The sequence below is a fragment of the Pelophylax lessonae genome, assembly GCF_965119305.1.
Source record: "Pelophylax lessonae genome assembly, chromosome: 7".
NCBI lineage: Eukaryota > Metazoa > Chordata > Amphibia > Anura > Ranidae > Pelophylax > Pelophylax lessonae.
The window spans coordinates 152352100-152365031 of record NC_138774.1 but is presented as its reverse complement, the minus strand read 5'-3'; the positions used below and the strand labels follow the sequence as shown (position 1 = coordinate 152365031).

Genomic DNA, 12932 nt, shown 5'->3' with positions numbered 1-12932 from the left:
GAAACTTGAGATTTGAGCCAACCACACCCCCAGCCATATTTTGTGTGATATTCTATTTTTGATTGCACATGAGTGGTTCTTTTTGTTATGAATACAGATTATTGTATCAGCTGTTATTGTGACATAACCCTTTTAGGATGAACTAAATTTACCTGTACTAATTGTGCATGGCTTTGACTTTTATTCATATTTTAATGTGTATACAAATAAACCCATTCAGTTTTTTTTTTTTTTTCAAAAGTATGTTTATTATGATAAAAGTAGTACAAAATACAGCATGCCAGGATATAACAAGCAAATAACAATGTTTGTATAGCAATATGACTGGGAAAAAGAGAAGCAGACATCTAATACATTTGCGTATCTTCAGCTTGGTGTAATAGTAGCCATTTATCGAGAATTCCCCCATCAGAAAAACCATGCCTAGGCATAACAGAGCAGCAGCGAGACCCTATGGCCTGGCCGGACACTGGAAATTTAACCTATACAGTTTAACCACTTTACCCCCAGCCCTATTTCGGACACTTTTTGTTCACAAGTTAAAACCAGTATTTTTTCCTAGAAAACTACTTAGAACCCCCAAACATTATATATATTTTTTTAGCAAAGACTCTGGAGAATAAAATGTCGGTCATTGCAAAATTTTTTGTCACGCGGTATTTGCGCAGCGGTCTTTAAAACGCCATTTTTTTGGAAAAAATTTGAAAAATCACATTTCACTAATTTTAAAAAATACTAAACAGTAAAGTTAGCCCATTTTTTTTGTATATTGTGAAAGAACATGTCACGCCGAGTAAATAGATACCAAACATGTTACGGTTTAAAATTGCGCCCCCCCGTGGGATGGCGACAAACTACGGTCAATAGAGATCTCAATCTGCGACGATTTAAATTTATTTAACGGTTACCAGTTTAGAGTTAGAGTGTAGCTCTTTTTTTTAAATTATTGCCCACGCTCTGGCGATCGCGGCGATACCTCACATGTGTGGTTTGAACAGTGATTTCATTTGCGGCTCGACTTGCGTATACGTTTTTTTTTTGTGCGCGAGCTAACGGTGACGGGGGCGGCTAAATTATTATTTTTTTTTTTTTTTCCTATTTATTTTTTCTTTTTTTTAAACTTTATTACAGGTTTTTAAAAAAAAAAAATCTGATCACTTTTATTGCTGTCACAAGCAATGTAAACATCCCTTGTGACACCAATATGTAGTGACAGGTACACTTTATGGAGGGATCGAGGGTCTAAAAGACCCTAGACCCCTCCACTACACTTCCCTGTATGCAAAACGCCAAAAACGGCATTTTTGCATACAGACGTTTTTTAAATCTGCCGCCTTTTGCGGCACAGTAACCCGGATGTGACGTCATGGACGCCGCCTCCGGGTTACGTCATCGGAGACCCGATCGATGCCGTTTCCGGCATTCATCGGGACTCCATCCAGCCTGCGGACGTGCCGGCTGGGTGCTCGGGGCTCCCGGTGGGACGGGAGCCCCGAGCAAAGCCGCGGAAGGCGGCGGGAGGGGGGGGGGACGTCCCCTCCCGCCCCCCGGGTAACGATCGAGCGGCTCCCGAGCCACATCGATCATTACCGACGGAAAGCCGACCGCCGGCTTCAAACAACGGTACCGGGATGATGGCTCTAGCTAGAGGCATCATCCCGGTATAACCACTCAAAGTCAGCCGACGTAGATCTACGTGGCTGGTCGTTAAGTGGTTAAAACAGAAATAAAAGACATTTGTGTATATATATATATATATATATATATATATATATATATATATATATATAAAAGCATTATAAAAAACTTTTTTCCCTTCTTTATAAGTAATCACATACCCTCTCTTCCCAGCTGCATAAGAAGCTCAGACAGCTAGGGGAGGAGAAACAGCAGCACATCGGTCTTCCCAATGATCCCAGTGGTTGGCTATGCAGGGGGTGGGAGTGGGCATGTCAGCACAAGTTTAATTATTGAAGGAAAGCAGGCTGAGTTCCCAGCACAGCTAGAAAATTGACCACACTGTGCTCTCATGCCTTATGTGGTCAGTTTGTAATAGGAAAGCAGAGAGGGTGGCATGAACACCAGGTATTTCACACAAAGGAAGCAATACAAAGCGAACAGGCTACATTTTCATACAAGTACATGGTAAAGCAGGAACATATCAGGAATATGACATGTTGGGGTAATGTATTCTTTAATTTAAGCCTAAATACAGCTTTGTGCATCACAACTAAATTGTATGGGTCCCCATTCCTGTGGTTCCAGGTTGGGTCTGTCGTGGGGCTGTGCCATGCACCCAGATCAAATATACCTTGGAAACCAAATTTCAAGGTGCACGGCCCAGATAGAGGATTTGTCACCACTGCCACGCAGGCTGCCACTCCTTCTCTTGTTCACCACTTGACCCCTGACTGAGCCAGTCCTCACACTTACTTCTTATTCCTCAGGTATAGGCTACCATTGACTCCACTGGATTGACTGGAGTCGGTTTCTTCTTGATGGAACTTTTCTTTTACCTGTGCAAACAGGTATCGCAACAACCCTTTCAAATAAGGTCATAACAGTGCATGACATAGTTTAAGAGGTTCATTACCACAAGGTTTAGAGTTCTGCATTATAACAGTTCAGATCTCTCTGCTCACATATGGGTATCCTCTCAACAAATTGCTCAAACACATGACCTACAATGGGGAAGGAACAGTACATGTTCCTCCAAAGGGGGAGGCACTTCCACTAAAAGTCAACATTTTCTGGAACTCCCACGAGGGCCTCTTACCATTGACTCTGACCAAGGCTACAGGCTCAAAACCCCTATTTATACTCTTGGGTAAACAAATTAAAGTGGCAGGCAGTATTGCCTAGCAACCTCTAGGTGAACCTCTCCTCAAGTGAACGCTTTAAAGCCTATAGACAAAACCTTTATAAAAAGGCCTGTTTAAAATATATGTAAACCCTTACCTTCTAAAAATTGGATTTTTGTATTTATCTGTGAAATCAATTTCTTGGAGTACATTGCGTGAGCAGGCTATAACTCTTGACTACCTGGGTTATGTGCCACCTACCGTATAGGTGAATGGACAATAGCAAAATAAATAGACAGGAATTCCCCCTCGATAACCCCTTCATACTCAGGAAGCTCTTCAGTTTTGTAGCAAGTAATGAACTTCCAGAAAGAGGGGAGAGACCTTGTGTCCTGTGATGTACTCCAAAAAGTGGATTTTTTAGGTAAGTACAACAATCCTGATTTCTTTCTCGTACATTAAAGGACACAGAGCAGGCTATAAATCATGACTATTTGGGATGTCCCAAAGCAATACATGAGGGAAGGGGGACACAGTAGACACCCGGCCTCAGGCCCACAGAAACCACTCAGCAGCCTGCAAAACACTGTGCCAAAATGAGTATCCTCAGCAGTCCTTGCATCCACCTGGTAAAAACCTTTTAAGGGTGTCTACTGAAGCCTAGGTTGCAACCTTACAAACCTAAGCCACTGATGCCTGGTCACGGATAGCCCAGGAAGCTCCAACACTTCTGTTAGAACGAGCCTTCACTTGAAAAGAAGAAACCTTATCCTTCAAGCCATTGTAATCGCCTCCCCCTTACTAGGACCTTTGGGAAGAATGAACAATGAATCCAGCTGCCTGATTGCAGGAGACACTTTCAAATACATCTTGACAGCCAGAACCACAATAAATGTGTGAAGCACTCCCAGCAACTGAGGCCTGGGAAAAAAGGGAGGCAAACACAAACAAATAAGATTAAATATCCTTCGGCAAAAACAGCAGTCATTGGCTGTGAGCGCTGATCAGGTGCTGGTTTTCCAGTATGTTTGTTTGACAGAAGCCGGTCGTGAGAGCTGCTTCTTCTGTATAGGGAGCTGTACATATAGGCCGAAAGTCGGTCAGTTCCTACCGAACTGACCGTTTTCGGCCAATTTTTGGCCTGTGTGTACGCAGCTTAAGACTCTAAAAGGCACTAAAATGCTGCTACTGCATGACAGTCCCAGCCAAAGAAAAAGATAGTGACTTCACTAGGCTCCTTTGGACCTGAAAAACACCTTGAATCTAAGGTTCCTCAGTCTAAGGCTACACAGATGCGGAAACAACTGACCCTTCTACGTCCAGCTACTCACATCCACTATCACCCTGTCATCTACGTAATCATTCCTGAAAAAAAGTTGAGGGAACAGGAGAGGGAGAGTGCTTCTTACTACCTTGCCTAATAGGGGCGATCATACCAGCGAGTTCATTGTCTAAACTCAGCAATCGGATGACAAATCCTCCTTCTTCAAACCAAATAATATCTCTGCGCTATGGATGTGTAATTAAATCCCAAAGTGCTGCTGCTCAAAAATGTAGGAATTTTAAATGACAAAAGTAATAGTGCACAGCGCAAAATGGGTATAAAGTGACAAATACAGTATGTAAAAAATATATATGTAAACGTGCAAAACTAATAAAACTTCAACTATTGCATCTTCACCCTAAAGTGCATAACTTCCAAAGTGCCTATAAAATAGTGCAAACCACATATAAATAATGGTGCAAATAGGCCAAATTACATGTGCATAAATCAATATATATGAAAATATAAGATCTAAAAATATAAAAATATATATAAAGTCCCAAAAACAGTTCAATTCTTTAAGCAAATAGCCAGTAAAAGTGCAAAAAGTGCTTAGGTGCTTCCTATTATGCAGATCCGTGCGAATCCGTGCCAAAATAAGGTGCATTCTTGTAAAGATCCACTCCCTATGGATAATTCCACTTACCAGACTGCCAGGACCCACTAGCAGTACTGCATGTGGGTCAAACACGCTATGTCCGGTATGGAATAAGATCTGTATCCTTGGGGCTGGTTGGAAATCGATCTCCCCCAGATGAGCCAGTGAGATATAGAACCATAGGGAAGGAAGACTCAAAATAGTGTAATCCCGTTTAGGTTGTTTATTAAATAAAAGTAAGAGTAACACTCACATTTTAGTAGATAAAACAAGCCTTGGTACAATTGTAATCCTGTGTGGCTGAGGAGACTTCCTGTGAAGCGGTGCTCGCTCGGGGCTGCGCTCGTCTCGGCTGGAAGCTTCACAGAAAGTGATAGCCAGGGGCACTGTAGGCTGCACACAATAAAACACAGGCTACCTATACAGTAGCACACACCCTCTAGAGGGAAAAAGAGAAAGGGCACACACATACAGCTTGAGGACCCATAGCCAGCATAACAAATGCACCCTAGTGAGGGAAAGGAGAAATACACATGAATTCAAAAGCAGCACAAAATTAACACCAAAATAGGCTTACAGGGACTTATCAATCTTGCTACAGGATCTGTCTGGGAAGACCAAGATCCAACCTTAACCCATCATGGCAGGCAATGTCTAAGTAGATCCTCAGGGACTCAATCCCCCTTTCTTGTAATCAATCTCTTTGGACCTGTACAACACGCTACTGGAAACAGCCTGGTCCATCATTACTGAGCACGGTTTCATATTCGCAGGGTCCAGCGCCAAATGGTTGCAATATAGGCAATCCTTGCTTGTTTATTCCAAACCCATCATAGTGGGGCCTCGGCACTATCCATCTAAGCGTCACAGCTGTAGAATTGGATTTGGACAACAGCAATGTGCTAGACTATACATTTAAGCCTGGTTCACACCTATGCAGGTTGCAGTTTACATATTCCAGGTGAATTTTGCATTTTTTTAACACACGTTTTTGATCAATAAAATTCTTTGGAACCAAAAACCAGAGGAAAGTCCCTGGCCAGTTCCATAAAATGCACAGGTGTGAACGTGACCCTCAGGAAACCATGGCAAATGGACTGTAGTGTGTTTCTGCAAAACTGAAAATTCACTAAAAAAATGCATAGGTCTGAACCAGGCCTTAACATCCAGGTGGGTTATAACAAGGTTTCTAAATAAAAACAAATTGCTTGCAGGAAACCTTACATGCAATTTTTAGGTACGCTACACAAAAAAAAAATATTTTTTTCCTAGAGAGTTCACCTGTTACACACCTGCTGTAGACTTTACATATTAATTGCTAAATTTCCCCTGGATGTCTCAAAGGAAATCAATGGTCCCCATAAAAAAAAAAGAATATAGTTACCAATATAGTTTCCAGCCACTGGGATCCTGGGTCAGATTTTATACACAGCACCCTGAGTACCTAAATTCATGGGTGCCCAGGTGTACAAAGAATGGTCAGCTGTCCTAGCTGGGAGCCTGGTTACTCCCTATCCAGCTCCCGAGACTTACTATCTTTACCAATAGTGCAGTGCTGAAGTATGGAGGTGTTGGTTGGGGCTCTGGACCAGAAAAAATGCATTGATATTTGCCTTCAAAAGCTTCCTAGAATACAAGAGACCCATGGTGTTTTCCCATGCATGGGGACACCTGGAGATGACTATTATGCTATACAAATATTCATTTTTAGTTATTTAGTTTTGATTTAGTTTTTAATGGCCACCAGGATGCTTTAATGATAAGCTCTATCCCTTGCATTAGTGACTGATACAAAGATGAGTGATTTACTTACGATTGACTAATCGACCTTTAAAAAGCCCTATTGTTGGTCCCAATTCTAGATGCTGAATGTTACACACCCAGTTGAATTCCAAGGTTAATTTTTGCATCTCTAATTCAGTATATCAGTGGCATGCATAAATCTCTCACCAGAACTCGCCATCATTTCGCACAGTAAGCCCAAGCTTCTCTTTCTCAGATCTGCTAACTTTGTTCCATTCTTCAGAACTTCAAAAATAAAAAAAAGAAAACAATATTAGATATTATTGTTATCATTTGTGTATAAAAATTATAAATACCCCAAAATGCAAAATGTTCAGTATTTTGTATGTCCAGTTTCATGAATATTCACCATCAGCTAAGCAGCATTGCCATCTTTTCTAATCCAAACATCCTAGCTGTGACTACAGGGGATAACAGCCAACGTAGACCAGTGCAGACTCCTGTACCTTAGTTGGTTCACAGGGATTCTACTGTATTGTCAAGTCAGCTGGGAGATATGAACTGTCTTCATAGTCTGCATGTTAGTGCCTGTTCCCAGCAGGATTTAGAAAAACATATATCCCTGGGCACTTCCTAAACAATGCACTTCTAACCCATATAGACACTTTATCTTTGGTTGAAGAAGCTCTGGCCTTGTTATGTTAGTTTTTACCCATAGCATCTCAGTGAAATTTAGACCCAAGAAAAATGGGGGAGGGGAAGGGGAAAAAATATAATGTGTAAAATGATGTATAGGGAGGGGGATGGGTATGGAAATGGTAAAATGGAAAAATAACTTAATCATGCAAAGTTGCCATGATAGTAGCAACTAAATATATAAAGTTGCCATGGTAATAGCAACTAAATAAACAAGTAAAAAAAAGGGTAATTAATTATATAATTGCCATAGTAATGGCAGCAGTAAAATACATGCAGATAGAAATAGTTGAATTCCTGTAAAGCACAAGAGGGGATGTTGGGACTTTATATGAGGCGAGAAAAGATAAAAATGAATATAAAAAAATTGTATTTTTAATTTTTATTATGAAATATTGTTAAAAATTAACATAAATGGTAGCAATTACATACACCTGCATAAATATAATAATGCATATATGTGCATGGATAAGGACATTTCATGTATGTACAAAAAAATATTAACAATAACTATACATAATCATGATACATATAATGTAGTAATTGATGATGACAGCAATTATAAAACGTTGTAAGATAAGAAACAGCTGCGTCTAAAAAATCTCTACGCGTTTCATGGTCCAAGAACACTTCCTCAGGAGAAGAGGCAGCGTTGTATCCTATAATAGATGGAGGTACCAGTGTAAACAGTCATTACTGCATCAAAAGAGGATTAAACTAAAATAGAAAGGACAATGATAATCTATTCCAGTGAAATTTAGACCTTGGAACTCCTCTTAGAGCTAAAACATTAAAAGTTAGTGCATATAACAACAGCACTGCTCATCTGTTCTCCTTAAGGTCAAATGGTCTCAATGTGTACTATCTTCTGAATAGGATACATAATGAGGAATACAATCTTAAAATATCAAATTAGCCTGTACTATCTGCCTTTCCGTATTTGGAGATGAAATCGCTTTTCCTCTAGATGTAAAGAGTGCCTCCTTGTCCTCTGTGATAACCTTAAAGTGAATAACTCAACACCGAGTTCACTATATACTGTAGACCCCTTATGCATGTGTTGATCATATCCCCCTGTATCTCCTCTTCTCAAGAGAGAATAAATTCACTTCCTCTAATCTTTCCTCATAGCTGAGCTCCTCTATGCTTTTTGTCAGTTTGGTTGCCCTTCTCTGCACTTTTTCAGTTTCCCTGATATCCTTTTTGAGAACTGGTGCCCAAAACTGAACAGTATATTCCAGATGAACTTTTACTAATGATTTGCACAGGTGTAAAATAATATCTCTCTCTTTGGAGTCCATGCCTCTCTTAATACAAGAAAGGATTTTGCTCGCTTTGGAAGCCGCAGCTTGACACTGCATGCTATTATTAAGCTTATGATCTACCAAAACCTGATCCTTCTATACCATTGATTCCTCCAGTTGTAATCCCCCTAGTATGTAGGATGCATTCTTATTCTTAGCCCCCAAGTGCATAGCTTTACATTTATCAACAATAAACCTAATTTGCAAAATAGTTGTCCAATTAAACGGTACATTCCAGTTGGTGGTGTTTCTAGCTTGTTGTCTGTTGTTATGTTTACAGAATTTTGACAGTTGTTTTAGAGTACAGGTAGGAAAATGAAAACCTACAAGCTAGGTAGGTAGGTTGTTGCAAATTAATATTCATTGTTTAATGTTAATAAATGCACCCCACTAGGTTATACTTACTCATCATTCCATGCACCTCTCCACTCTCTCTTTCCCCACGGATTCCTCATTCTAACCATAAACAGTTTAGTAGTCTTTCCAAAGCAAAGAGTCTTCTCGCCCAATGTCACTTTTTTTATATTTGTTAAAGAGTATGCATGACCTTTAACAAGTCCTAAAGGTGTGACTTTCTCCCTGTCACTGTAGGAAGGAGCCTAAGAATGAAGCAGTATAAATATGAGCATTGGTTTGTTTTAATATCATTACATAGAAAACATTCCTTGGAAATCATAAAGACTGGTGCAGACAAATTTTGAAAAAGTGTCTCATGTGCGCTCTTAAAGTGACGCAGACCTGTCTAGTACTGGTGCTTAAATTTAGCTCATGCTGCGCCACTTTTAAAATGCATGCGAGACACGTTTGCAAAATCTGTCCATGCCAAGATCTCTCTCTGTACACCAAAACAGGGTTAGTCTTAATTAGCTCCACTTTCGTAAGATACAAACAGTTAGTATTTTATTTTGAATTTGTCCCAGGCATTGCAATTGCATAGACAATGTATGCATATACAATGTTTGTACAAATACAAAGTGGCGCATTTTAGAAACTAACTGAATTTAGCACACAAGCTGCTATCAGAACCAGAACTTTCGCAGGTGCTTCATTCATTTTGGCACAACAAATTACCCAGGTGGATTAATGCCGATGTGTCCTTGGTTAAATTTCCCCAAATAGTGAAAGTATCACACTAGAAGAACAGGGTACAGCACATATTGTGCACAATATCTCAATAGAAAAGAAGGGTTTATCCCATGCTCGCAAGAAATCTATACTATGCATATAAAAAAATTAGCAAACAGGTCCTCTGGGACTTATCCAGGAATGCAGCAGGGCAGATTTCATCCAGGCTTTCAGCACATGCTTCAGACTATTTCCTGCTGGAGTATAAAACATTGATCGCTTTTATGTAATGTTAAGTGTTTTCAGCTGGTGTTAAGTAAACACACAATCTATCATATTTCATTGGCCCAGCACGCAGTCTGCTTATCGCTGTTGGTATTTCCCAATACAGACCCAAAATATGAGTATTGACCCATTAGTTTTCTCCTATTATTTTCATTATCTGTAATTATTCAGTTTTGGCTTTGAGAAAACTTTTTCAGCCAAGACAATATCTCCTATGTGGTTTTAAATTTTTTTTGGATATGCTGTATTCCTTAAAGCGAATGTCCAGCCAAAACATATTTTTGTTCACTGGAGTAAAGGGAAACTGCAAACCCTTTCAGCTTTTTATTGCTGTATGTGTCCCTATTACAGATTTCCCCTTACTTCCTCTCTGAGGAAGCCATTTTCACTGTGATGTGCTGCTAGCAGTAAAACATGACAGGGGTTCTAAACCTTCCTAACTCTATTCAAAACCTTAAAAAAAGGTTTTGTCTTGACATTTTTATTCTAAATAATTTAATTTTTGTTATTTAAATTATATTTGTTTATATTTTAATATATTCATAATGTATTATTAATTATGAATATGTATCAATCATTTTTCTGATTCTGTTTTTGTGCAAGTGGTGCAAATCCCCATGTGAACATTACTGTTTTTTTTGGTATTCTTTTTCTTTATAATGATTTAAATAATCATTTCAGCCTAAACTTAGCATGACATTGGCCTTCAAAAATATGTTACATCAATTGCATTTACATTTTTACCCTTTTGTGGTTGTTTTTTCCCATTACTAAAGCAAACTTACCTTTAGATGAGAGCAGATCAGCCCACTTCCTCTATGAACTTTTAGGAGCTCCTCAAACAACTTTGTCTGCACAGCCACATTAACACTGTATTTATCATCAGTTAAGTCGATATTTTCAACAACTGCTCCTGTGAAATCCACTATGGCATCTGCTGTGCTGCCACCATCTAGTGATTCATATGATCCTGACAACCTAAGGTATGTAGTAGAACACATTACATGCATGAAATGGCACATTAAGTACTGTGCCAATGGGCTTTTGTTTTCTTCAATTAGGTTTTGCATCCCCATACAAGCCCATGGTAATACAACAATCTCTTGGGGCAGGTCAAATGCAGTTAAGAAGAAGGTAGTAAACTGCAGGTCAAAAGCACCTGTCATGGAATGTTTCATGAGCTCAGAAGCATCTCAAACTGATCTCAAACTGATGTCATGGAGACACGACTAAATACCATCAACACAGGCCCTAAAAACCTGCAGCAACAAATCAGAATTCATCTTTATCTAATATGACTGTAGTAAGCTAAAATCGTATTATCTTCTCTGGCTTAAGTTACATTATTCTTTACACAATTGAATATTAATTGTAACAGTTCTCATAGGCTTATTCAGCCAAAATTGCAAATAGTATGAACATATGCAAAGTGCATTAGGTCAGACCATTTAAGGAACAATATTTCTCATCTGAAAAGAGTAGTCTGAAAATATAAATGATTATAATGTGTCACTACACTTGAATAAACCCATTACTGTAGACGGAAAGTGGGGAGGCAAATATTTAGTGGAGGAAAGGTGACCACTTACCTAAATCCTAACTCTATCCCAAACTTTTTATTTCAATTTGGATAACATTGGGAAAGATTTGGTTCTTATTGTCATCTATGTTCCTTTTGGGCAAATCTTTCCTAATTTCTTGTCAGAACAGATTGTGCTTTGAAGCTTCTAATGGGGGCACAAAAAAAAAAAAATCCCCCCTATTTCTTGTACAGGCATTGTAGACACCAATAATAAAGGAATATCTCCCCATTGAGGTCACAGAGATATAGGTCTAAAAGAAAAGTTAACTTTTCTCCACTTAAAAAGATGCATAATATTTTGTTATAGTTTTTTTTTTTTTTATCCTGTTATATTATTTTGCATGTCTTCAGGAAAGGCTTAAAAACACAAAATAAACAGGTTACGATAAAGAATATGAGTTATTTAGAACAGCATGGCTACAATGATGTGTGGTCATAGAAAGCCACTTTGAAGATTGCACAAAACTTTGGAGGTTGCTGAAATCTGGCCATTACTGTTAAAAATTAGGGGGAATTATTGGACTATTACACCAATTATCAGTTTCTTTTACGTACCAGAAATAATTCTTTTCACATTTTGCATTCTTAATATTAGAAAAAAAACAAAGAGATAATAGCTTGTATGATATCTATGTTGAGTGTGGCGTATTGTCTAGAAAACATGATTCATTTTATGCCTTTTGGATATAGACTAGACAGCTCTCGTCATTTTGAAACTTGCCATGGTAATAAAATATTAGTTAATCTGGACTACTTCCATTTTCATAGTTTGATAAATTAAAGAGATTCTTACTTGGCATAAGCCTTCTCAAGCAGTGCACACCAGAATTCATTCTTCACATTAGAATGGCAATAGATCAAATTTCCATCAATGCTTGGCAAACGGTCATCAATGACAACATCCACCCAATCCCCCAAACACCAGAACTGGAAATGGAAAATTCCTGCGTATTTGTGTGGTCTTTTTGGGTCCCACTCCTGTTTCTTCCAGTTTGGAATAACCTAAAATACAAAACATATTTTGTTCTTAGCATCAATGTAGCAGTGTAAAGACAAATTTGACAATAGCACATATTATTTTTTTATTTTATTTTATTATTCTTATTAACTTACAGTTAATAATAGTAATAACTGACCACTAAGGCCATGTACATGTAATTTGTCTGTTTAGGAGAGTTTGTGCTTGTTTCAATTTAGGTGGAAACTTTCATACAGGGTATACATCTGGGAGGTCCACCCAAAATGCAGAGGGCTGTGCAAACTGTATTCTGTACAGGGAGAGAATTTCATACAGTGCATGGAGCATCTGCGATATATTTTGCTTGACCTTGTTACAAGCGATCTACATTGCTAACTGCAATAAAGTGAATTAAAGTCAATACTAACCTTTCCAGCACAGATTTACACACTCTGAAGGATCTTAAGCATCCAAAACACTGCCAGGTATGTTGAATGTCTAGTCCCCTACTGTGGCTCCACCTGCCAGCCTATAATTCACTTCTGTGTTTTTTTTTTATGTGGAGGATTGTGGGAA

At 38.7% G+C, this 12932-nt stretch overlaps 1 protein-coding gene across 2 annotated transcripts in view; it reads right to left on the bottom strand.

The window, feature by feature from the left end:
- Window positions 1-12932, bottom strand: part of CAPN6 (calpain 6) — a 96912-nt gene that overhangs the window by 45197 nt on the left and 38783 nt on the right. For both annotated transcript variants that reach the window (XM_082264321.1, XM_082264322.1), the window contains exons 4-7: window positions 12192-12400; window positions 10602-10794; window positions 8872-9065; window positions 6674-6751 (exon numbers count right to left, since the gene is read on the bottom strand). In XM_082264321.1, coding sequence (XP_082120447.1) covers window positions 6674-6751; window positions 8872-9065; window positions 10602-10794; window positions 12192-12400 — 674 coding nt within the window. The remainder of the gene's footprint in view (window positions 1-6673; window positions 6752-8871; window positions 9066-10601; window positions 10795-12191; window positions 12401-12932) is intronic.